The sequence below is a fragment of the Bufo gargarizans genome, chromosome 2 (assembly GCF_014858855.1).
Source record: "Bufo gargarizans isolate SCDJY-AF-19 chromosome 2, ASM1485885v1, whole genome shotgun sequence".
NCBI classification, from domain to species: domain Eukaryota; kingdom Metazoa; phylum Chordata; class Amphibia; order Anura; family Bufonidae; genus Bufo; species Bufo gargarizans.
This window is the reverse complement of record NC_058081.1, coordinates 138,928,403-138,954,474: the sequence shown is the minus strand read 5'-3', so window position 1 is coordinate 138,954,474 and position 26,072 is coordinate 138,928,403. Positions and strand designations below refer to the sequence as shown.

The window sequence follows — 26,072 nt, the reverse complement described above, 5'->3', positions numbered from 1 at the left end:
CTTATTTGTTGAATCATACCATTATCTTCAGTATAGAACTGATAAATGACAGAGTTAATGTCGCCAGATTCCTGCACATTACAAGAAGAAAAACACGTAAATAATGTCGGTGAACAGCTAATTCGTTTTTCAGTTCCATTAAAGGTGTTTTCCCCACCACTCCTGTCCCATCCAGACTCTGTACATTCTGGACCCTGTAGAAATGTGGACAGTGACCAGTGACTGGCTGAGAGCGCCATTGGCGAAGCGAGTAGTAGACACAAAAGTGAAATTTACCACAGTATTCGAAAAGACAAAAACATGCGAAAAGCAGGTCAAACGGAGTCCAAAGATGAATCCACTGAACGATGTTTGACCCATTAAAGTGAATGTACTCGTCATGGCATAAGTGAATACTATTTTTGGGAATTTAGGCATATACCCCTGACGGAAAGCCCTGTGGGCTGCTAAAATGCTAAGCCTCTGCCTAGCTTACCCATGGAGAGCCTGGTACATCACCGGATCCCCCGAAAAAGCCCTTGCCCTGCGCGATTTAGCGCAGGGCAAGGGAGAGAATCGGAGCATGAACTGCTCATGTCAGAGAGGATGGGGGGGGGGGGGGGGATATCTCCGGGTTCAGCTCTATTGAGCAGCTAGTGATATCTTTTTTTTAAATGGCTATGTGCTGCAATTAAAAAAAAAAAAGTAGAAGCTACTTTTTTCCTCCATAGAGTAAGATGAAAATCTCTTGAAAATCACTTTTTAAAGGGTTTCTGTCACCCCAATTTTCGCTATTAAACAGGCTAACATTACAGATGTGAAAATGTCACCTGAATTTAACTCTGCATTTCTTTTATTTAAGTATGCCCCGTTTTCATGTAATTGTACCTTTTATTATCTGCAAATGAGCCTTTAGGAGAGGGGGGGGGGGGGGGGGCGCGCTGCACTTGCTCCTAGAGGCTGGCCCTGTCTGCCCGTCCTGTTCAGTATTCGGCGCAGGCGCAGTGAGAAATTCGGGTGAAATTCATTTTCACATCTGTAATGTCAGCCTGTTTAATAGCGAAAATTGGGATGACAGAAACCCTTTAAAAAGTGATTTTCAAGAGATTTTCATCTTACTCTATGGAGGAAAAAAGTAGCTTCTACTTTTTTTTTAAATTGCAGCACATAGCCATTTAAAAAAACAGATATCACTAGCTGCTCACTAGAGCTGAACCCGGAGATATCCCTCTCCCTCCCCTCCCCCCCCCCTCTGACATGAGCAGTTCATGCTCCGATGCTCTCCCTTGTCCTGCGCTAAATCGCGCAGGGCAAGGGCTTTTTCGGGGGATCCGGTGACGTACCAGGCTCTCCATGGGTAAGCTAGGCAGAGGCTTAGCATTTTAGGTGCCCCTCCAACTTATCACCTATCCAACCACTGGGACCCCAATGTATCAGGTAGGTGCCAAGTTTTCATGGTGGAACAACCCTTTAGACTTTCAGATTATAGAACAAAATATTTTACTACAAAAAGTTTTAGACACAACCCTAGCCTTACAAGAGGTAAAAGAATGAAGCCCAATCCATTCATATACATGTCTAATGTTATTTTGTCACTGAAGACTCCAGCCTGGTTCATGGGCTTTGTAAAGGTATCTTATATACTCTCTTAGGTCTCTTTCACACGAATGTATTGGTTCCGTTCCGTACATTGGGGACCGCAATTTGGGGTCCCCAATGCATGGGCAATGTCTGTGCGGCGGCCGGGACGGATCCAGACCCATTTATCTTGAATGTCCGTGATCCATCCGTTCCACAAAAAGATAGAACAAGTTCTATTTTTTTCTGCGGAACGGAAGCACGAAACGGGACCCCACAGAAGCACTCCGTAGTGCTTTCGTGGGGTTCCGTTCCGTGCTTCTGTTCCGCACCGCATCTCAAGTGAATGGGTCCGCATCCGTGATGCAGAATGCACATGGCCGGTGCCCCGTGTATTGCAGAACCGCCGTATGCGGCCCGCAATACGGCCACGGGAGCACTACGGCCGTGTGAAAGAGGCCTGATCTTGGTGAATACCAGCTGAGAGTGCGGCACCAATTGTTTCATCCTTATTGTTTCATGTTTATCCAGGTTTGTAACTTTTATGATATTGAAAATTCGATAAAAACATTGTCCAGAAGTTATTTCATTGCATGTTTCCCCTTCACTATGCTGAGTGACTGCTGATGACAGCGACACTAGAGGGAACCTCTCTCTCCTTTTACCCAATGACTCCTTCTCTCTCTTGTTCCCCTCTCCTATGTGACAGGTCTGTGAGGAGGAGGAGGAGGAGGAGGCCTGAGGACAGCTCTGCTGGGCGGGACATGGACTCAGCACTCGGCAAACTTTTGTAACCTTCATTACCGAGTAAATACCAGCTCTCAGCACTGCGCTCCGGATCTGCTCCGCTTTGGATTACAAAACCTGAGAGGAGAAGTCGGAAGAGAGACCCCCCTGGATTATTATAGAGAAGCCAGGCTCGGCTATGGGGACCTGGACATGGCTCTTTATCCTGGGACAGACAGTCGCTGCTATCCTGCTGGTGCAGTCTGTGGATGAAGCCATTCCTAGACTCACCTTGCAATATGGTAAGTGCCTGTGAAGGGTTAACCCAGACACAGAGGGCCCCTTCCCAGAGGAGCCTGTTTGTGAGCAGGGAGGAGGGTTACTATCTCCGGGGGTAACTGCTGACTGCTCCGCCACTTGTTACTAGAGCCTTGGTTTCTCTGTTTGTCTTATGAGGTGCGGTTTGTTACACCGTTTATGTGAAGATCATGTATCAGTAGTGGCCCCCGGTGTGATCCACACACATGTCTACATTGTGTACAAGTGGGCCCCCGGTGTGATCCACACACATGTCTACATTGTGTACAAGTGGGGCCCCGGAGTGATCCACACACACGTCTACGTTATGTACAAGTGTGGCCCCCGCTGTGATCCACACACGTCTACATTATGTACAAGTGGGGCCCCCGGTGTGATCCGATCACACACGTCTACATTGTGTACAAGTGGGGCCCCCAGTGTGATCCACACACACGTCTACATTGTGTACAAGTGGGGCCCCCGGTGTGATCCACACATGTCTACATTATGTACAAGTGGGGCCCCCGGTGTGATCCACACACGTCTACATTATGTACAAGTGGGGCCCCCGATGTGATCCGCACACATGTCTACATTGTGTACAAGTTGGGCCCCTGGTGTGATCCGCACACATGTCTACATTGTGTACAAGTTGGGCCCCTGGTGTGATCCGCACACATGTCTACATTGTGTACAAGTTGGGCCCCTGGTGTGATCCACACATGTCTACATTATGTACAAGTGGGGCCCCCGGTGTGATCCGCACACATGTCTACATTGTGTACAAGTGGGGCCCCCGGTGTGATCCACACACATGTCTACATTATGTACAAGTGGGGCCCCCGGTGTGATCCACACACATGTCTACGTTATGTATAAGTATTATTAACACCTATGAAAAATGAGGGCCAACAAATAGCTCTGGTCAATACCCTACCAAGAAAACAAAAAATAGCAACAACCGGAAAGTCTATAAATGACCAATCTTTATCATCACATGATTAAATAAAAACATTGACATATAAAAAGCTAGATGGATGTACCGGTGGTTACAAAGAACATGGGACAGAAAGACGCCCAGGCAGGCACAGGAGCTGGCAGACCCTGTCATAACTCATCAATAGCATCTCCAAGGAGCAAAACACACATTATATAATAGTCAGAAAGCCATATTGGTGGCCATACATTCCATAAATGATCAGTCCTGTAGCAGCCATATAAACATTAGTAAGACCATGTCATCATGCCATACCCTCCACGTGTCCTGCGCCCATTGTGTCCCCTCCAGGAGGGTATGGCATGATGATATGGTCATACTAATATTTATATGGCTGCTCATGTATGAGTAGTGCCCCCAGTGTGATCCGCACACATGCCTTCATCATGTATGAGTAGTGCCCCCAGTGTGATCCGCACACATGCCTTCATCATGTATGAGTAGTGCCCCCAGTGTGATCCACACACATGCCTTCATCATGTGTGAGTAGTGCCCCAGTGTGATCCACACACATGCCTTCATCATGTGTGAGTAGTGCCCCAGTGTGATCCACACACATGCCTTCATCATGTGTGAGTAGTGCCCCAGTGTGATCCACACACATGCCTTCATCATGTGTGAGTAGTGCCCCAGTGTGATCCACACACATGCCTTCATCATGTGTGAGTAGTGCCCCAGTGTGATCCACACACATGCCTTCATCATGTACGAGTAGTGCCCCCCATGATCCACACACATGCCTTCATCATGTACGAGTAGTGCCCCCCATGATCCACACACATGCCTTCATCATGTACGAGTAGTGCCCCCCCCATGATCTACACACATGCCTTCATCATGTGCGAGTAGTGCCCCCAGTGTGATCCACACACATGCCTTCATCATGTATGAGTAGTGCCCCCAGTGTGATCCGCACACATGCCTTCATCATGTACGAGTAGTGCCCCCAGTGTGATCCACACACATGCCTTCATCATGTATGAGTAGTGCCCCAGTGTGATCCACACACATGCCTTCATCATGTATGAGTAGTGCCCCCAGTGTGATCCACACACATGCCTTCATCATGTATGAGTAGTGCCCCCATTCTGATCCGCACACATGCCTTCATCATGTATGAGTAGTGCCCCAGTGTGATCCGCACACATGCCTTCATCATGTATGAGTAGTGCCCCCAGTGTGATCCGCACACATGCCTTCATCATGTACGAGTAGTGCCCCCCCCATGATCTACACACATGCCTTCATCATGTGCGAGTAGTGCCCCCAGTGTGATCCACACACATGCCTTCATCATGTATGAGTAGTGCCCCCAGTGTGATCCGCACACATGCCTTCATCATGTACGAGTAGTGCCCCCAGTGTGATCCACACACATGCCTTCATCATGTATGAGTAGTGCCCCCAGTGTGATCCACACACATGCCTTCATCATGTATGAGTAGTGCCCCCAGTGTGATCCGCACACATGCCTTCATCATGTGTGATTAGTGCCCCTTCCCCCATGATCCACACACATCTACTTTGGGAAGCTGTCCATAGGCACCGCAGTTTTTTAATCCTAAATGATCTATAACAAGCCCTCTTCACCATAACCACTGGGCCCATGACACCAGAAGGGGCAGACACTATCAATTAAAATCCTTGGAGTTATTAGGAAAAAATAATTCGGACTTGTATTGGTCATGGATCATCCATGTCAGGTAAATACAAGTTCTACTAAGTTGTGTTTTACTAACCCAGATTTCCCAGGACATAAGTCACTACCAATATGTCGACCAATGCATCAGACACTATGTGAGTGTGGAGGAAACCTGATGGAAACTTACAGGACACCAGTGCTGACCCCCGAGCCACCGTGCTGCCAATGTAGGAGACACAACAATAGCTAGATATCTACACCCAACTGTTCCAGAATAGACATATTGACCTCGCAGTGTCACAGTGACCCAGTATACACTGGATCTGGTAGAAATACAAAGACTCCGCCGTTTTTAGGTGACTTTGAGAAGTGCCTTCCGTGCTGCATGGATCAGGTAGATGTTTGCAGTAATGGAGATAGTTGCCTCTGGTCTGGTGACCTTTGCCATGTTGTTGTAAGGGATGATAAGAGGAGCCAGATCTCACTGCCCCCTGCTGATGGAACTGGCACATACCCTTCTTCACCTTCAGCTGACAAGTCAAGGATTAGTTTGGCAACTGCTCAAAGATCTTTTTAACAACTCGCCCTGTAACCACAAAAGCCACACAGGGATGATGGCTGCATTGCGCTGATGGATAAAGTGTAAACTAATAAGGATGATGTCCATGATGAGGTTCAGAAGGCTGGCTCCTGCCATGCTACAGCTGTGGGCTTTACTGTAGAGATACATCAAATCCTGGCTAATTTGGAACTACAAAGCAATATCTTTTTCATGCATTTACACAGATATAAAGATATAAATGTATAGATAGATAGATGGCCATCAGATAAGGATGACACATGGTGAAAGACAAAGTCATGCAACTAATATTTGCTGCCTGTGTAGACAGAAATGGAGCCTAAGGCTTGTTCCACACCTGCGGTAAAGCTATCGGGCAGAGGAACAGCCTGCCGGAGGTCACTGTATCCGGCCTAGCCAGATAATGCCAGACCTCCATGACCATAATGGGATCTGGTGGAGATCTGGCAGGTTTTCGGCATGAGTGCCAGGTTTTGGTTGGACATAAACTGGCGCCAGGGGTTTACCACCAATGAGGCCAGGTTAGGAGATCGCCTCAAGCAGCACCAGGTAGGGGTAAGAGGGAGGGCAGCCGAAGGGCCATGGGCTGAAGGGAAGGGGTTAAGAAATTGCCATTGGGGAGGGGCGCTGTCTCAGTTTTCGCCTCAGGCAGCAGAAAGGCTAGGTGCACCCCTGACTGGTGCACACACTGGTTTTTGTCCAGCCAAAACCTGGCGCTCGTGCTGGAATCTCGATCCCTGCCTGTCTTGGCCAAAGACACTATGGACAAATAGAAAACACATTTTGGTATCTTCTGTTTTTAGGCATTTTGGTGTCTTTTTTTGAATTTGTCCCCCCCCCCCCCCCCAAATTGCAACATGCTTTATAGTGTTTTGTAGACATGTCTATAGGACACCAAAAAACAATTCAAATGTAAGACTGATATATAACGCCACCAAAGTCCTCGAAAAATCACCAGAAAAAGTCTGAAATTCAGTGTTTTCTTAATAATCCCCAAAAAATGTAAAAAAAATAAAACGTGTGTTAGGAGCCTGGATACTGATTAAAAAAGTCTTTCCCAAAAAGAATCCATTAGGTTGGTCTCATTTTTTATGTTGTTAAAATGGAATTTATCCTTTCCTCTCTCTAGGAAAGATGGGTGACAACGCACGCCCCCCCCCCCCCCCCCCATCACAAATCACGCATCACCAGCTATTCCGAACTCCTAAATCTGCCTTTTGACAAGCCACCCCCCCCCACATATTACTAGACAAAGTTGAAATGTAGCGCCCTGGGAAAGCTAGTTGACAGCAGGTCTTGGTGGCCATACTGGTTGTCACCCAGATTTCCCAGAAACAGATAACGCTAAGAAATAGTTTGACAACTTGACAGAAAAGGGCAACTCAAAGCATTTTCGTAATTATTATTATTTTTGGTGGAAAAGCCGTTTAGTACATTTGTCCCCTGCTCCCCTCCGGGCACACGGCTGAGTAATGAATCACCCCTGCGGTGACGGATACAGGAAGTGCACAGATTTATTCGGCCCTGGCACGTCAGTTTCACCTTTGGTTTTCTCTGTGTCGTTCAGAGATGTTTATTACCTTAGTAATGTATTTCTTTTCCACCTGTCATTGTGTAGTCACTGTATTTACCTGCGGACAGGGCGCACAGTAATAACGCTGACTGTCCTGCCCTCACTGCTGGCCCCTTGAGCAAGGCTTCCACAGGGGCAATGTTAGTACCCCGTTATTTCTATGTATTGTGTTTCTCGTTATATGTGGCACTCGGTGCCCATAATGGAACAGCAGAGTGGTGTAGCCATGACATATTTCCTCAGCCTTATTGGTTAGCTTGGTGGAATATTTGTCACAGCTTCAGGACCATTATATTACACCATTATGACTGGATTTATAAACTCGAAAATGGCTTAATTTATGTTATTTAATCTCCTAAATGTCATGCTCAGCGGTAGACCCACTACACCTCTATGTTAAGGGATGAGCGAATCAACTTCGGATGAAACATCCAAAGTCAATTTGCATAAAACTTTGTTAGAATACTGTACGGAGCGAGCAGCTCCGTACACTATTAGAATGTATTGGCTCTGATGAGCCGAAGTTATTACATTGCGAAGTCTCACGAGACTTCGGGTAATAACTTCAGAAATTAATTTCTTCTGCAAAAAAACTTTTACTGAACCCGGTTTGGGTTCCAGGTGGATGCTCATCCCTAGTTGTCACTTAAAGGGGTTGTCCCGTTTCCTATATTGATGTCCTTTCCTCAGTATCGGCCAGGGCGTGGGTCCGACTCCTGGTACCCCCGCTGATCAGCTGTTTGTACCAGCGCTGCCTTCTCTTCACTGTTTACCTCGTTGACATCGCAGTGACGAGCAGCATAATTACAGCTCAGGTGGAAGTCGTCAATATAGAAAACGGGACATCCCCTTTACAAAGGACCTGTCACCGCTCCTGACATGTCTATTTTAGTACCTGCTTGCATCCCCCATGTAATAACAATCCGGGAGCATGTTTTCACTCCTTTATTATTCCTTCTAGAAGTTATGAATGAATTCCTAGCAGTCGGCAATAAAGGTCCAGCTGAGTGTTACCAGTTGAGGGTGTGACACTGTCTAATTATTGCCGTCAGTGTCAAACTGTGCAAAGACGCATCCCCAACTGGTAACACTCGGCTGGACCTGTATTGCAAACTGCCAGTAACTCATTCATAACGTCTAGAAGGAATAATGAAGGAATGGCACAGCATAGAGTTATAAGAATTGATGCTCCAGAATGGTTATTAAATGGGGAGTGTAAGTACCTATTAGGCAGACATGTAAGGAGAGGTGACGGCTCCTCTTTAAGCTGGCCGTACACATGCGAGAAATGTCGGCTAATGGTCTCATGTGTATGGGGGCGTGCTGACTGTTCACTGATGGTAGATGGGGAAAGAGGGATCAGTAATGTTGGATTTGAACATGCCCAATCCTATGTTTCAGCGGTCAGAGGCGTTCAGCTGTGGCCTATACCTTTCTCCCCATTGAAATAAACATGCATACTATGGCAGTCAACAGAAATGGCTATCTCACAAATGAGAGGTTGGCCAACAGCTCTCTTGTAGATGGATGACTTTATCGCAGCCTGTATTCTGCTCAGACTGCAGCAGACACATGCTGTATCTATTAACAGACATAAACTTTGGGGGTCATTTATTATTAGATACATGTCAATTTTTGGCATATATCTGTCACAGATTCGGTTGCAAAGGGGATTTGCGGACAAATCTGCGACTTTTCCCCGCTCACTCCACATCTAGAAAAGGGGGCTGGCCGCCCGGCCCACCTTATTTATCATTTTCTACGCCTGTTTTAGGCATAGAAAATTATCGAAATCTAAGGCATCTCGGGCATTTAGGCCGCTGAAGATATGTAGAGGCCAACGCAATGGGTATTAAGACCGGCGTCTAAAACGCAAATCTAAAAGGGAACCTTTCACCTCTAAAAGTGATATAAAACTGCCAGCATTACCTTGTAGCAGCCCCCAGTCTGTTATTGATCATGTGTGTGAGCCAGAAATTCCTTGGGATCGTGCTAGTCTGGCGCCTGCGCGGTGTGCCGCTTGTGAATGCATGATTCCGTCTCGGGCTTTCGCAGTCAGCCAGGCATAATTTTGTAACTGGGCGTGCGCGCAGGCAATAATCAGCGTGCGCGCTCTTCGAATCGAGCCGACCCGCACATGCGCAGTTACAAAATTTTGCACGGCTGACTGCAGGAGCCCGAGACGGGATCGTGCAGTCATAAGCAGCACACCGCGCAGGCGCCAGACTAGCACAATCCCAAGGAATGGTAAATATGTAAATCACAGTCCAGAGGGGACGGGTAAGAGGTGGGCTTTGCTTGATTTGAAGCATGGAGGCCGCTGCCCCCTTGACTTCAAGCTCACAGGAAACAGAGCGCTCGTGGAGATTAAAAAAGCATTTTTATCAAGTATGGATTATCGAATTTCTGGCTCACACACATGATCATTAACAGACTGGGGGCTGCTATAAGGTAAGGCTGGCAGTTTTATATCACTTTTGGAGGTGACAGGTTCCCTTTAATAAATGACCCCATCTATGTATAGAGAATTCCATGATGTGTAACATTAAAGTTTTCACAATGCTTTCCTATTGAGAGGAATCCGAGGACTCCTATTAACGCCTCATGCCAGTGGCCCTCTTGTATGGCGGGTGTATGAACGTCCCCTGCTGCATTTGGCCGGCCTTGACATTTTTCGACTTTACAGCACAGCAAAGCTTTTGTTTTTACTCTAGTTAATTATCACCCGTCCGATCAAGCCTTTTTTTTTTTAGCAAAATATTCTCCTTCCCCGGCAACACATGTGCCAAAATGGAGACTTAATATCACTCTGCGCGCCAATATTGGCTAAACAGCGCTGCCAGCAATGCGCACACGCCATTTGTTCAGTTTGGAAAAAGCCTTTTTGTTGTTGTGTTTTTGTACATGAAAGACCCGGTGTCCATTGAGATGAACCTCATGCCTGTACTTGCTGTTAAGGCTACTCTCACACCGGCGTTTTGGCTTTCCGATTGTGAGATCCGTTCAGGGCTCTCACAAGCGGTCTAAAAGGGATCAGTTCAGCCCCAATGCATTCTGAATGGATAAGGATCCGCTCAGAATGCATCAGTTTGCCTATGATCAGTCTCTATTCCGCTCAGGAGGCGAACACCAAAACACTGCTTGCAGTGTTTTCGTGTCCTTCTGACGAAACTGAGCCAAACGGCACACAATGTAAGTCAATGGGGACAGTTCCGTTTTCTGACACAATAGAAAACGGATCCGTCCTCCATTGACTTTCAATAGTGTTCAAGACTGATCCGTCTTGGCTATGTTACAGATAATACAAACGGATCCGTTCTGAACGGATGCAGACGGTTGTATCATCTGAACGGATCCGTCTGTGCAGATCCATGACGGATCCGCACCAAACGCGAGTGTGAAAGTAGCCTAACCTGTTTTGCAGTTCTTGCTTTGATGTCTAAGGGTGCGGTCAAAATCTGCTTCTAATAAAGATCAGAGAGCGGCTCCACAACCCCGGACTGCACTGTAAATCAATCTGGAGCAGCTCCTCACCATAAAAAGGCAGAGAAGTGCTGGTTGTGATTTTTATTATTTTTTCCTTTTCAATTACATAATTCAAGTTAAAAATGTACATTTTTTAACTTATTTTTAAGTCAAGTCCTGACAGGCATTTATAGTAAACAACCCAAATGCTGATTGTCATATCACATTAACATTTGGATTGGTCAATGTCTTGTCCACGTGTGGTAGCTCAGATGTCACCAGATACTGGTGATCACAGGTGATTCATGTTACCTGTGACCAACTGGACATTTACCAAAAAGCTAATCATATTGTCGTATGACCAAGTCTAATTACCGTGAATATTTGTATGTGTGAATCATCTGCTGAAACTGATCAGATCCTTGCCCTGTAATTATAAAACTACCACCGTTGACCTAGAAATTATTGGGGAAATGTATCATTCCCCCTACGTCTTTTTCGGCTGTTAAAAAGTCGCAACTGCCATTTTTAGGACAGAAACTGGCATAAGTAATGACTGAAATGAACTTCAAACTGCTGTGGTTGTCATTCTGGGGCACGGACTGCCGGAGGAGGCATGTACATTACACGTCTTCTCCATCAGCACAGGCCCTTTCACCTCTAATCTATAGGTGCTCTTCAAGCAGGCAAAATACAGGGCTACTTATCTTATAGCTGGCCATATATGTTAGACGAGGGCAACCCTCAATTCCTATTGTTTCTCCTGGTGGAAACCCAATATATCCGATCCTTGTTTCCACTGATAGCAGATACTAAGGGAAAAAATGGGATCCAAAGGCAATGTATGGCCAGCATTTTGATCATTATGAAGGTGGCCATACACATTAGACAGAAGTAGGCTGATGGTTTCATCCAGTGAACGATCACTACACAGATACGACCATACACTATTAGTCCATATTGGCCATTATAATGGTTTCATTTTCAAATACATCTGGTGAAGGAAGAACAATCTTTCTGGGATCATTCTTCCATACATCAGCATTGCCTAAGCATGTGTTATGTATTGTAGATTGAACCTTATGTGTTCAGTATTAAAACACTTGAGGTAGCTCCTATTTAATACTAATTTGCCAAAGGATCTGGGGTGATCTATAGTTGCCTACAATAGAAGGGGAACCTGCTGATTTTAGCAAGACTGGCCAGCCACGCAACAAACCGGAACGGAATGCATTCTGATGTACTTTGTTCCGTTTTGTTCAGCTTGACAATGAATGGGGACAAAACTGAAGTGTTTTCCTCCGGTTTTGAGAGCCTGTGCTGAATGTCAAAACCTGAAGGGAAAACGCAGATGTGAAAGTAGCCTGAATTACTAGCAGTTTGCAATTAAAGGGGTTATCCCACTTAGCTTTTTTATACTTACCTGCTGCCACCGCGCGTTCACTTCCTGGATTCTGGCTGGGGGCGGGCTTCATCTTGATTGAAGTCTTCTCCCGGCCGTGCCGCGCGCTGGACTGAATGCGCACGCCGCCGTGCATGCGCAATGGTGACTTATTCCTACAGAGCCGGCGTGCGCGTTCGCAGCTCTGTACTATTCTGGCCGGGAAGAAGTCACCGTCGCGCATGCGCGGCAGCGTGCGCGTTCAGAACAGCGAGCGGACCGGCCGGGAGAAAAGAAGGAGTCTTCTGGGCAAGCGCGACCTTCCGGCTTTTGGAGAAGAGCGGAGGTCGTAACCAGGGGAGACCGAGTCACAACAATCAGGTAAGTGGGGATGAATTTTATCCTAATCGGTGGGGATTTGTTAATAAAGTATATTTACAAAAATGATCACTGTCAAATCATTAACAGATTTAACAGTGATCATTATGATGGGATAACCCCTTTAAGGTCCAGATGGGTGTTACCAGTTGCACAGTCTGCCACTGGCAGCACTGACTGGATAATGTCAGACTGTGCAGGGACACCCCCCCAACTGGTAACACCCACCTGGACATTCATTGCAAACTGCTAGTGATTCATTCGTAACTTCTAGTATGCATGCAGGACTTTTTCTCCTAAAAAAAATAACTGATCTCTGCCGGAAGTGACACAAACTGATCATAACCGATGCTCCAAAAAAAGACTGGATCAGTTATGTTTAGTGCATACTGATACTAACTGAGCACAACTGATGCTCAAAATAACGGATCCTTTTTTATTTTATTTTTTCTGTTCTTCTGATGAATCAAAAGAATGGAAAGTTAAACGTTAATGTGAACTCGCCCTAAAACAGACATGTCTGGAGAGGTTCTGCTTCAGGTATGTACCTACTACCTACCAATGAGCTATCTTCTATTGAAATTTAGGTCATACTCGTACTGTCTGCCTACTTAAAGGGAACCTATCAGCGGGATTTTGTGTATAGAGCTGAGGACATGGGCTGCTAGATGGCCACTAGCACATCCCCAATACCCAGTCCCCATAGCTCTGTGTGCTTTTATTGTGTAAAAAAAACGATTTGATGCATATGCAAATTAACCTGAGATGAGTCCTGTACATGAGAGGAGTCAGGGACAGGACACATCTCAGGTTAATTTGCATATGTATTAAATTGTTTTTTTTTTACACAATAAAAGCACACAGAGCTATGGGGGACTGGGTATTGCAGATGTGCTAGCTGCCATCTAGCAGCCCATGTCCTCAGCTCTATACACAAAATCCCAGTGACAGGTTCCCTTTAAGGCCTCATGCACACGACCGTTTTTTTTTAAGGTCCGCAAAAACAGGGTCCGTAGGTCCGTGATCCGTGACCGTTTTTTCGTCCGTGGGTCTTCCTTGATTTTTGGAGGATCCACGGACATGAAAAATGAAAAAAAAATCTAAGTCAAGTTTGTCATTGAAATCATAGGAAAAAACGGACACGGATCACGGACACGGATCACGGACGCGGATGACAATCTTGTGTGCATCCGTGTTTTTTCACTGACCCATTGACTTGAATGAGTCCGTGAACCATTGGCCGTGAAAAAAATAGGACAGGTCATATTTTTTTCACGGCCAGGAAAAACGGATCACGGATGCGGCTGCCAAACGGTGCACTTTCCGATTTTTCCACGGACCCATTGAAAGTCAATGGGTCCGCGAAAAAAAACGGAAAACGGCACAACGGCCACGGATGCACACAACGGTCGTGAGCATGAGGCCTAAGGCTGGAATCACATGTGCAGGTTTTGTGGCAGTTTTTTATTAAAACAAAGCCAGAACTGGATCCACACAGACAGAAACATATTAAGGAGATCGGATCCTACCTAAAAACATGTAAGCTGGGCCCTTAAAGACTGATCTACGTAATTTCCTGTTATCTTTCTATTAACCCTTTAGTTGCGGTGGTGTCGTATCAATCATACCGATCATATGGCTCGGTCAGTCTTGGAGAGTCTGACTATCTAGTCATGGAAATTGATTTGTTGGTTGAGGATAAACCACGGAAGACGTGCACAGTAGTCTGTAAACTTGCTGCAGGATTATTTTCAGAAGTGTGACGTGTGGACCGTGCAGGAGGGATGAAGCCTAGAATTTGTGCAATCTTTATACTTTAATCCAAGAGTATATCTTAGGAATTCCATGTGCATGTTGCAGCTGATCTGCACTGCTTGTCTGGATCTGCTGAAAGGACGGTCATACTGCTTGTTGTTTAGTATGGGGTGAAACAATACAATCCAGCAGGAACCAGATCTCCTCTATGGCTGGAAGCTGGTGGACGAGGATTGGTTGCATTTCTGCTTTGATGACGTGTAGTCCCATCAGTTGTTAAAGTGAAGCTCTGCTGAGCTCCTGCAGTGTAGTCATTCTATTAAAGGGGTCGTCCAATCTCGGCCTTTCATGGCCATAACTCCCATAGCAGTGAACGGGAGCTTAACTGTTTCCTTAACTTGCAACACGACTGTATCAGTTTTGTAGTCCGCAAATATGGACGCAGTTCATGTTGCATCCGCATTTTTTCGGAGACCAACTGACTTCAATGGGACAGTGGTCCGCATTTTGCAAGTATAGGACATGCTCTATCATTTTGTGGTCTGCAAAGAGACAGACTATGTCCACAAAATGTGGACCACGGACCAATTGAAAACAGTGGGTCCACAAATAAAATGTAGACTGCACGTATTTTGTGGAATCCGCAATTTTGTGCATGGGACCTTAGGCTACATGCACACGAACGTTGTTTGTTTCCGTGTCCGTTCTTTTTGCGGATAGGATGCGGACCCGTTCATTTCTGTGCTGTCCGCATCAGTATGTCCGTTCCGTTGCCCTGCAAAAAAAAAATTGGCCATGTCCTATTTTTTTTCTAGTTTGCGGACAAGGATAGGCATTATTACAATGGATCCCCCCCCAAAAAAGGATGCCATACGGAACACGGAGCAATTTGCGGACCGCAAAACGCATACGGCTGTGTGCATGTAGCCTTACTGAAACAATTCCAGCCCTCCCATCCAGTGCTTATGAAAGGCCGGGATGGGACATCCTCTCTACGGTACCTATACACCTTCAATAGCTGTCAGCCGATCCTTCCAGACTCCCCCATACGTTCAGTTTGACTGACCATTTATATGATGTGAGCGGAGAGAGCCATTGCCAGACACCTATGTTTGGTAGCTTATCTCCTGGGAGAACAATATGGAAAAAGGTATCTCTCGGGCAAAGAAAACCGCCTCGATAGCGCCACCTTTTGGCAATAGCTCACTATGAGTCAAAGCCTGACTTTTTAACTACCCTCGGAGCATGACAGGGCAAAATAGTCAAGCCAAATATCCAAGCACAGTTTTTAGGTTTTTTTTCGGGGTGCTTGCCCCTCATCAGTACAGAGCAGGATTCTGGCTCGCTGGGTGAGACGCCTTGGATGCAGCTTAGTGGAGATGCAGGAATCAGCCTGGAAAAAAACTAAAGGATTGAATTTCGACATGCTTGATCCTTCTCTCCCCCTCCATCATACACTACAGATTGTCGGACAAACCTGCCGTTTCTAATGGGTTCAGTCGACCATAGGTTAATGCGTATGGGGGAATTGCATGATAAGCAATTTCAGAATTGCACCGTTCAGCAGCAGAAGTGATCCTGTAATAACACATCAGCTATCCAGGGAGTTTTAAAATGAGATACTACCGCCATGTAGGAGCCTTTGGGAGAACTCGGGTGTTGTTTACAGCAGAAATGATATTACCAGTGGACGGCTCGGAGAGAAGTGTCCTCTCTCCTACCAGAATACAAGCTCCTGTGAAATGTCAGCATTCAAAATCTCTGCTCAAAGCTTCCATCTTTAGGCCTCATGCACATTGTAGACCATGTGCACGTAGCCTATGGCTTGTCATCATATATACAGAGATACACTCCCTCTGTGTATACCTCAGTCTATATGGCAGCCAATGGAGTGTGACACCATATGAAGGTGGAGGCATACAGAGGTACAGTAACCGCTCTTTACAAAACTACGGCACAATACGGCCATGTGTGTGATACCTTATAAGTGGTGTATAGAGGCACCATATGACAGCACACAGAGTGCCTAATGTAGATCTGTAGGGGCGCCATGTGCTGCCATACAGGCTCCATAGGAGGACTCGCACTGTATGAGCATTGTTCCACGTGGACGTATTCCACAAATCTTATAATCCACGTGTTGAAAAACCATGCTGTACTCCTCAGAGCTCCAGAAGACCAGCCCTGGGAGACCTGCTTTTTTTTAAGCAGGTAAAGCCCCCTTACTAAAGAAACCCTCTGGGCTCTCTTTGACTCAGAAATGGATTGCAATAAATGGACTTGTTATCCGGAGAACATGATGAAATATATGGCATGAGGGGATCTCGGTGACATTACGTGAAGTGCCAAAAGATGACAATTTGACATGGTAGAGGTGCCTCGAAGAGTCGTGTACTTGTCAGCTTTTTTTCTCCTAGCTATCATTCCCTCAGTCATGGACGCTGGCTAGATACCTTCAGAGAATAATAATTATCTGGGATTGTGGAAAACGTCATATGAGAGGTGCTGAAATCAGATATATATTACTCTGTTAGGTGAAAGGGTGAAAATCAATGGAATCTGTTAAAACTATGAAATACACCATTCTTGGAGCTGCTGGAATGAGTCTGTATGGGCCTTGTGGCAATATCTCCTCCTTTATACAAAAGGTCAACAGTGTTTCATGTATCATCTTCTCACATTAGTAAAGCTGGCGCTGTGTCTTTAACTGTTTCATGGGACTGATGGGAATCTGGAAGGTAAAAATAATATTACTTCAAATGATATGTAAATAAATCTAAATCATTGAGGCTCATTTACTAAAGACTTGCACTGCTCACCAGTCTCAGTGAAAGTCCACTGGAGGAAGATCCAGACATTTTAGGGCTCATGCACACGATCGTATGTATTTCGCGGTCTGCAAAACACGGATCCGCAAAAAAAATATGGATAACGTCCGTGTGAATTCCGTATTTTGTGGATCGGAACAGCTGGCCCCTAATAGAACAGTCCTATCCTTGTTCATAATGCGGACAATAATAGGACATGTTCTATTTTTTGGCGTAACAGACATGCGGACATACGGAAACAAAATGCACACGGAGTAACTTCAGTTTTTTTTTTTTTTTAGCGGACCTATTGAAATGAATGGTTCCGTATACGGCCCGCAAAAAAACGGAACAGACACGGAAAGAAAATACGTTTGTGTGCATGAGCCCTTATTAAGAGGTGCATACCTTGTTAGAAATTCTTCTAGGAACTGAAGTCGATTTCAGATAATTTATGATGAATTTTCTGGTGTAAATTATTGTAAATCCTTCGGGCCCTGGTGGTCCCAATACCTTCTGTGTTTCTCCACTCCTATTTATTTATTTATTTATTTGTTTATTTTTATTTACTTTTTAAAGTAGCACAAGTGGCGTAAAGCAAAACGTCACAAAATGTAGTTGTCAAAAACCTGGTATAAAGAGTTGGTAAATGACCCATTGTATAGTAGAAAGTTCTGCATTCTTCTGATTTGCTTATATTTCAGTTTTTCGTCATTTTTAAGATCTCTGATTGCTGAGAGTGAATGTCAGACTTAAATGGGTTGTCTCACTAAAGCAAATGGCATTTATCATGTAGAGAAAGTTAATACAAGGCACTTACTAATGTATTGTTAGTGTCCATATTGCTTCCTTTGCTGACTATATTCATTTTTCCGTTACATTAGGCTGGGTTCACACTTGAGCGTTGCGCAAACGCGCGTTTTACGCGCGTTTTTGACGCGCATTTTTATGCGCGTTTTTGTAATAGTAAACGCGCGTTTGACGCGCGTTTGTGTGATTCACTACAGTGTCCTATGGCCACAAACGCCCCAAAAGTCGCTCATGTACTTTTTGGAGCGTCGGGCGTTTTACAGCGCGATCGTACGCGCTGTAAAACGCCCAAGTGTGAACCATTCCCATAGGGAATCATTGGTTTCTCCTTGTTGAGCGTTTTACAGCGCGTAGGAACGCGCTGTAAAACGCTCAGGTGTGAACCCAGCCTTATACACTGCCCATTTCCAGGGGTTACGACCACCGCAGCAGCACAGATAAGAGGTAGCCGGGATGGGAGCTCCAGTGCATTTGTGCCTAAGTGCTCTCCCATGGTCCCAGCCATCAGAGAGGCCAGTGCTTTTTCCTAAAGTGTACAAACACGACCACTACTCCGGGATTATAGGGTGGTCGTAACACCTGGATATGAGCAGTGTATAATGTGATGGAAAAATTATCCAGCCAGCAAAGGAGGCAATATGGACAATCAGAATACATTAGTAATTTAATAATTATAATAAAATGTATTTATATATAGCACCACAATATTCCGCAGTGCTTTACAAGTTCATAGGGTTCATTATCAAAACAAAAATAACTGGATAATATGCAATTGACACTAGGAGTCAGGGCCCTGCTCGCAAGAGCTTACAATCTATGAAGTGGTTTGTATTCATTTTCTCTACAGGATAAATGCCACTTGCTGAAGTGAGACAACCCCTTTTAAAGAGATCTTGTAATGCCTCCTGTTTTAGCAACTATTTGCATTCCCCATGTAACAACCATTCTGCTGCTGTGTAGTGAATGGGAAGAGCAGTTGTTAATACACTGCACCAATGCTACAAGCTAGTCAGACCGTGAAGAGGCCGGAGCGCTTGCAGAAGCTAATCGGCGGGAGTCAGACCCCACCCCCACCCCCAACATGATATTAATACCATTACCTGAGGATAGGTCATCAATATACTAGCGCTGCACAACCCCTTTAAACTATTTATTTGATTCTTTTTATATATTTTTATTTTATGTTTTATATACAGTATGTGCAATACAGCAGTAGTTTCTGTGGTCTTTCTTTTGCAGCCAGTTTGGCATAGAGCAGAACTGTTCCTTTCCTTATTCTTGGAAGGAAGGAGAGGTTATTGGGAATTCCCCCACCACTCCCCTGTATAAACCCGCTTGTACATACGGAGTTCCTCATATGCACATGTACACGGTGGAGAAAGTGGAGCGCTGGATCCAAGTGCAATGTTCGGGATTGCAGGATTTGATAGGGTTTTGCATCTGTGAACACAGACCTCACACATCATTTCTTATATTCTTGGCACAATATGTCCTATGTTTTCTGTTTTCCCGAATGTGCGCTGCTCTTCCTTATCCGGATCTGCTTGTTGACAGCAGAGTGGATAAGCCAAGAATTACAGAACATCTCCACACACACAGAGGTTGGAGGAGTGGATGAGAAATGACAAGGTCCTGCCTATTGGTTAACTCTGCGGTCGGACTACCACTAATTGGCCACACACGCTGGGATAATTGCTGCAATATTGAGAAACTGGCCTGATAACTCAGATGCAGAGCGATGACCACATCCGTGCCGGTCAGAAAGGGATATGTTCTGTATTCTTATTCCATTCTCATTTCCAGGCCTTGAAGACCTCTGCAGGCTTCAGAGTGTCCCAGGATGACAGGTGCCTCATCACAGTTCATCCATTTGCGTGTGGACTATTTGAACTTTGATCCTGTCATAGCCATGGACGCAGAGGTTATTCAGCCAATGTGACTGTTGAGCTGGAGCAGATCATCTGGCAAATGGGATTTGCATTAGGGTATGGCTACACAGCCAGGTTTCCCCATACAGTTTTGGAAGATAAATCCAGGAGTGGATCATAAAAGGAGAGAAAGTATGGAGGACAGGTATTACTTCTCCCTTTTTTAAATCCATTCCTGGTTTTGGCTTCCAAACCTCCATCGGGAAACCTGACCGTGTGGCCGTACACCTATGGCCTATCCAAATAGAAGTGCAGCTGCCCCTTCAGATAGTTGATCGCTGGTCGTGCTAAGACTTGGACCCCACCACTATAATATTGTTGGCCTGTCCTAAGAATAGCCCATCAATATAGCAATTCCGGCAATCCTACAATACTGTACATACAGCATGACTTCTCCATTTGTGTGCTCCAGGTATCATTAGGGAGGTTTCCTAATGACCCACAATTACTAATGTGAATACACCTAGATTCTGGAGTAAATTGCACCAAAATGTGTTGCAATTTGGCACATCTAGGTTGAGAGAAATTCTAGCTTAAGGGCTCATGCACATGGCTATAAGTGTTTTGCAGTCTACGGATACCAGCCGAATGCATGCTGCCATTTTTTTATTTATTTGTTTTTACTCCTGCAGAAATGTCCTTTTTTTTTTTTTTTTTCTTCAAAATGGACAAGAATAGGACATGTTATATTTTTTTTCCTGGGGCCACAGAACAGACTTACGGATGTGCATCACACAGCACAACGTGTCCGCATCCGATCCGCAAAAAACTCTGATTGGATGCAGACCAAAACTACGGCCGCGTGCATGAGCCCTAAGGCTGAGTTCACACGAGCGTGACAGATTTGGTCCGGATGCGTTCAGGGTGCGTTCAGTTAAACTCGCACCATTTTGCAAGCAAGTTCAGTCAGTTTTGGCTGCAATTGCGTTTAGTTGTTCAGTTTTTTCCGCGCGGGTGCAATGCGTTTTGATGCGTTTTTCACGCGCGTGATAAAAAACTGATGGTTTACAAACAACATCTCCTAGCAACCATCAGTGAAAAACGCATTGCATCCGCACTTGCTTGCAGATGCAATGCGTTATTAACGCAGCCCCATTCACTTCTATGGAGCCAGGGCTGCGTGAAAAACGCAGAATATAGAACATGCTGCGATTTTAAAGCATTGCAGAACTGATGCATGAAAAAAAACGCTCATGTGCACAGCCCCATTGAAATGAATGGGTCAGGATTCAGTGCAGGTGCAATGCGTTCACCTACTGCATTGCACCCGCGCGGAAATCTCGCCCGTGTGAACTCAGCCTAAGGCCTCTTTCACACTACAGTATGTTGCATTCAGTGTTTTGCGGTCCGTTTTTCACGGATCCGTTGTTACCGTTTTTTGCTTCCGTTGTGGTTCCGTTTCCGTTCCGTTGTTCCGTTCCGTTTTTCCGTATGGCAAATACAGTATACAGTAATTTCATATTAAAAATTGGGCTGGGCATAACATTTTCAATAGATGGTTCCGCAAAAAACGGAACGGATACGGAAGGACATACGGATGCATTTCCGTATGCATTCCGTTTTTTTGCGGACCCATAGACTTGAATGGAGCCACGGACTGTGATTTGCGGCCAAATATAGGACATGTTCTATCTTTAAACGGAACGGAAAAACGGAAATACGGAAACGGAATGCATACGGAGTACATTCCGTTTTTTTTGCGGAACCATTGAAATGAATGGTTCCGTATACGGACCGTATACGGAACGCAAAAAACGGACCGTATAACGGAACGAAAAAATACGGTTAGTGTGAAAGAGGCCTAAGGGGCATGACCTAATATGCCAAATTTAGGCTAGGGCTTTACTGCAACTACTAATTGACTTTAAGCGACAGCTGCAGTCCAAAGGAATATATTAGGTTGTATGCAATTGTAAGGACTGCAGCTGCCACTCAATGGTTAAAATCAATTAGTAGTGCTACAAAAAGCCGCAGTGTAGCCAAGGCCTAAGGGCCAAAATTGCACCAAAATCGCACCAAAATCCGGATGTTAAAATCAGTCTCGGCGTAAGCCAACCAAGAAAAATCTCTTTCCCTGCACCACATTTATCATCCAGCCTGAGCCCCTGTGATAAACCTGGTGCCTAAGCTTATGCCGTCTATAGGATTAGTAAATCTGCCTCCATGTTTTTCAGAAAAATACATAATTTATTTCCCCCCACAAAACAACCAGGCGGCCAGATGTTCGCTGAAAGCCCATTGTGATATATAGTATATGCTACAAACAATGTTTTTTTGTTTCTTTTTTGGTGCAGTTTTAGGTGCCTTTGGGTCTATGGTGTGTCTTTTTTCCCAATTGCAGCATGTTCTGAGTGTGTTATATATTTTTCAAGCATTTTTTCATAGGCTTCACTTTAGAACTTGATAATCGCCAGCAGGGTTGGACTGGGTTGGACAAACGGTCAGATAAAACTGTGGGCCCCAAAGATCCTGGAGAAAAAGACCCACTTTGCAGCCAATCACTTGCCACTAAGGGTCTATTTCTAGTAAACGTTTTTGATGATATAGGGCAGGGATGGCCAACCTGAGGCTCTCCAGATGTTGCAAAACTACAACTCCCAGCATGCCTGGTCTGCCAACAGCTATCAGCCTACAGCAGGGCATGGTGGGAATTGTAGTTTTACAACAGCTGGAGAGCCACAGGTTGGCCATGCCTGATATAGGGGTTAGGCCTCATGAATAATTTCCTCTGGCCCCAGGAACCTCAATCTGACTCTGATCTCCTAAAAACAAAAAACACCCAAAAAAGGCTTATAAAATGCATACATTTTATCATAAAAAGCCACAAAAACTAAGTGTAAGGACGCCTTGTAAACATTTCCTAACCATGACAGGGCAGGGTTGTGACAAAGCCGACCCAAATGGCTTGTGTCCTCTGCTGAAAGCTGAGCCGTGTGTTTCAGTAGACCTGACGCTCATGTTACCTCAGTGATGACCGGCTATTAGTGAAATTCTATATGGTAAGATAATCTGCGCACGCTGCAGGATCTGCGCAGTAATCTGCACTTCCTACACAACCCTGCACCTGCTGTTGTGGCGGCCGCTCTCTGGCCACATGGCACCTTTCCCAGTTATAAAGTCAGTTTTGTGAAGCTCCTGCCTTCCGTTCGTGCCGGAATCTCTTGGCTTTCTCTATCCGTAAACCAGACTGTCTGCGCATGGAAAATATCACTGGCGTTCTCTCTTTTTCCTGGAGCTGTTTGTAAATGTTCTAAGGAAAATTCACTTTGACTTAGATCTGTTTAATAGACACAACCCTGCTCCGTTCTTAACATCTAACTGAGGTGTTGTGCTGGCAGGGAGCCAGAAGACATGCTGGCCCGCTAAAAACAACATTTATGTAACGAGCCTGGACTAATTAGAGGCTCTCTGCTTAAAGGGATTGCCTTGGGCCTAAAGGAGAACTTTGTGATAATTCCGTAACATTGCATCCATGTAATAGAACAGCGATGATGGGAGTTATACAATAAATGATAAAGCCCGTATTACGTAATTGACTTGGGTCACGTGGTTCATCTTTTCCATTCGCCCGTTCAAATGCCTCCCCCAGGGCAGAGCCTAGCTGTCATGTCACTGTCTATACCTGTCACCTGTGGCAGGGAAGGTACGTCACCTGCTCTGAAAATGGGGAGAATTCAGTTTAGTCCTCAGTCCTGCACACCAGCTCAGAGATTTCTCTGATGATTTGCATTCTGGGTGGTTTTGGATGAAATATTTGAGAAAAGCAAGTAGCCGAATTGTGAACATAAGCTGGCCATACGTTTTAGCTAGCTGTCGGCCACCCCCTCTATATAAGTGCTAATCCAACAACACAAAACTTCTTTCCCCTCATATCTGCTGTCGGAGGAGAGTCGGGACACCCCCATACACATGAGGTGGTCTCCCGGTCCTGCCGGCTGACAATTATCTAATGCAGGCATGCTCAACCTGCGGCCCTCCAGCTGTTGTAAAACTACAACTCCCACAATGCCCTGCTGTACGCTGATACCTGTAGGCTGTTCGGGCATGCTGGGAGTTGTAGTTTTGCAACAGCTTGCAGGGCCTGCAGGTTGAGGATGCCTGATCTAATGGGTTGGCCAGCTAAACTCAGAATCATTAAAAGACAAATAATGAAGGGTATATAAAAAATGACTCAACTTTTTATAAGTACTGTTAAAGGTTGATTGTAATCTCTAAAGGGATTTTAATATTATTGGCCTATCTGATCGGCAGCGGGCCAGCACCTCGCACCGCAAATTAGCTTTTTCAGAGTAGCGTTGGTGCCAAAACCACACAGCTCCGCGCGTTGTGTACTGGACAGAGCTGGTAACTGCAGGGATGCCACCTTTAGTGTTACCCTGCTTGTTTCTTGCATTTATTTTTTAATAAAAGGCCACTCTTATCAGTTAGCGTTTCCAATTCTCAATTTTTTTATTTTGTTGCCGCTTCTTTTCAAGTGAATGGTAGCAGCAGTGCAGTAACCAGCTCCGTGCACTACACCAGTGGTCCTCAACGTCAGTCCTCAGGGCCCACCTAATTCATTCTGTGGGTTATTCTCAAATCATGACTGGTAGGTGGGCCCTGAGGACAGAAGTTGGGGAACACTGCACTACACAATGGACGCGGCTGTGTAGTTGGTCTTCGAAACAGCCGATGGCGGAAGGGGGGAGGGTGGGGGGGTGTCAGACCCCCACAATCCGTAATTGTTGGACTACCGTGAGTATAGGCCATCAATATTGAAATCCCCGTTAAGACCAGAAGCATGTGAATTTCCGAGGTATGTCCATTTTAATAACAACATATATATTTGCACATCTTGTGTATCTTGGCTTCAGTTGTCTACTCTCAAGTCTGTGTGGGAAGTACAATCCAGTTTATTTCTTTAGAGGTTTCTTCCTGTTCTTGATCAGGATGTTTGGATTGACATCTTGGTAAGGTTAATGGGTCTAGATATTTTAAATCAAAAGAACAAGATCAATAGTGACCACAAATGTCCGCGATGGGAAAGCGCAGCTTTTCAAAGGGACATGTCTCCAAGGAGTTGTCTGCTGTACCGAGACATTCATCTGTTCTACAGGCTGGGGCACAATTTGTTGGTGCATTGTGATTAAAATAAAGCATCTGTATTTTTTATAGACTGATTAGTCAGGTGGTTAAGGCCCTGTGCATCTGAGCTGACATCTCTGTTTATCTCAGTCCGTACAGAGTAAGGCCCCATGCACACGGCCGTTGTTCACGGCCGTGTGCGGGCCGTGGAACCGCGGCCTGGATCCCTCCTGAGAGCAGGAGCGCACGGCGTCACTGGTTGCTATGACGCCGTGCGCTCCCTGCTGCCGGCACAGTACAGTAATACACTGGTATAGATCATACCAGTGTATTACTGTATTGCGGCGGCAGCAGGGAGCGCACGGCGTCATAGCAACCAGTGACGCCGTGCGCTCCTGCTCTCAGGAGGGATCCAGGCCGCGGTTCCACGGCCCGCACACGGCCGTGAACAACGGCAGTGTGCATGGGGCCTTATGCACACGAACGTTGTTTGTTTCCGTGTCCATTCCGTTTTTTTTTTTTGCGGATAGGATACGGACCCATTTATTTCACCATGTGCTGTCCGCATCAGTATGTCCGTTCCTTAGCCCCGCCCAAAACAATAGAACATGTCCTATTCTTGTCCGTTTTAGGCATTGTTACAATGGATCCGCAAAAAAAAAGGCATACGGATGTCATCGGTTTTATTTTTGTTTTTTGCGGACCGCAAAACGCATACGGTCGTGTGCATGTAGCCTAATATAGAGGTTTTTTTTCTATTGGATTCAACAGAGAAATAAGTCATTGTCCATCAGATGCCGTATTATGGAGGTATTCTCCTTTAGAAGCATCACTAGAGGCACCATACGTAGGCATGCAGCAGCACTCCTTGTGTACAGAGCCTCACCTATTTATAGCTGTTCAGTCATTTGTTAATTAGGCCTCATGCACACAACCGTTTTTTTTTTTTTAAAGGTCCGCAAAAACGGGGTCCGTGATCAGTGACCGTTTTTTTGTCCATGGGTCTTCCTTGATTTTTGGAGGATCCACGGACATAAAAAATGAAAAAAGAATCTAAGTCAAGTTTTCAGTTGAAATGATAGGAAAAAACGGACACGGATCACGGACAC

The 26,072-nt window shown here is 45.4% G+C and overlaps 1 protein-coding gene across 2 annotated transcripts in view; it reads left to right on the top strand.

Moving 5' to 3' along the window:
• The first annotated feature begins 2,333 nt into the window (after positions 1-2,333).
• Positions 2,334-26,072, top strand: part of SEMA4B (semaphorin 4B) — a 66,546-nt gene continuing 42,807 nt past the window's right edge. Inside the window, exon 1 of one of the 2 annotated variants that reach the window (XM_044279505.1) lies at positions 2,334-2,585. In XM_044279505.1, the coding sequence (XP_044135440.1) occupies positions 2,483-2,585 (103 nt within the window). In that variant the 5' untranslated portion in view covers positions 2,334-2,482. The remainder of the gene's footprint in view (positions 2,586-26,072) is intronic. The other variant, XM_044279504.1, reaches the window with a different exon arrangement.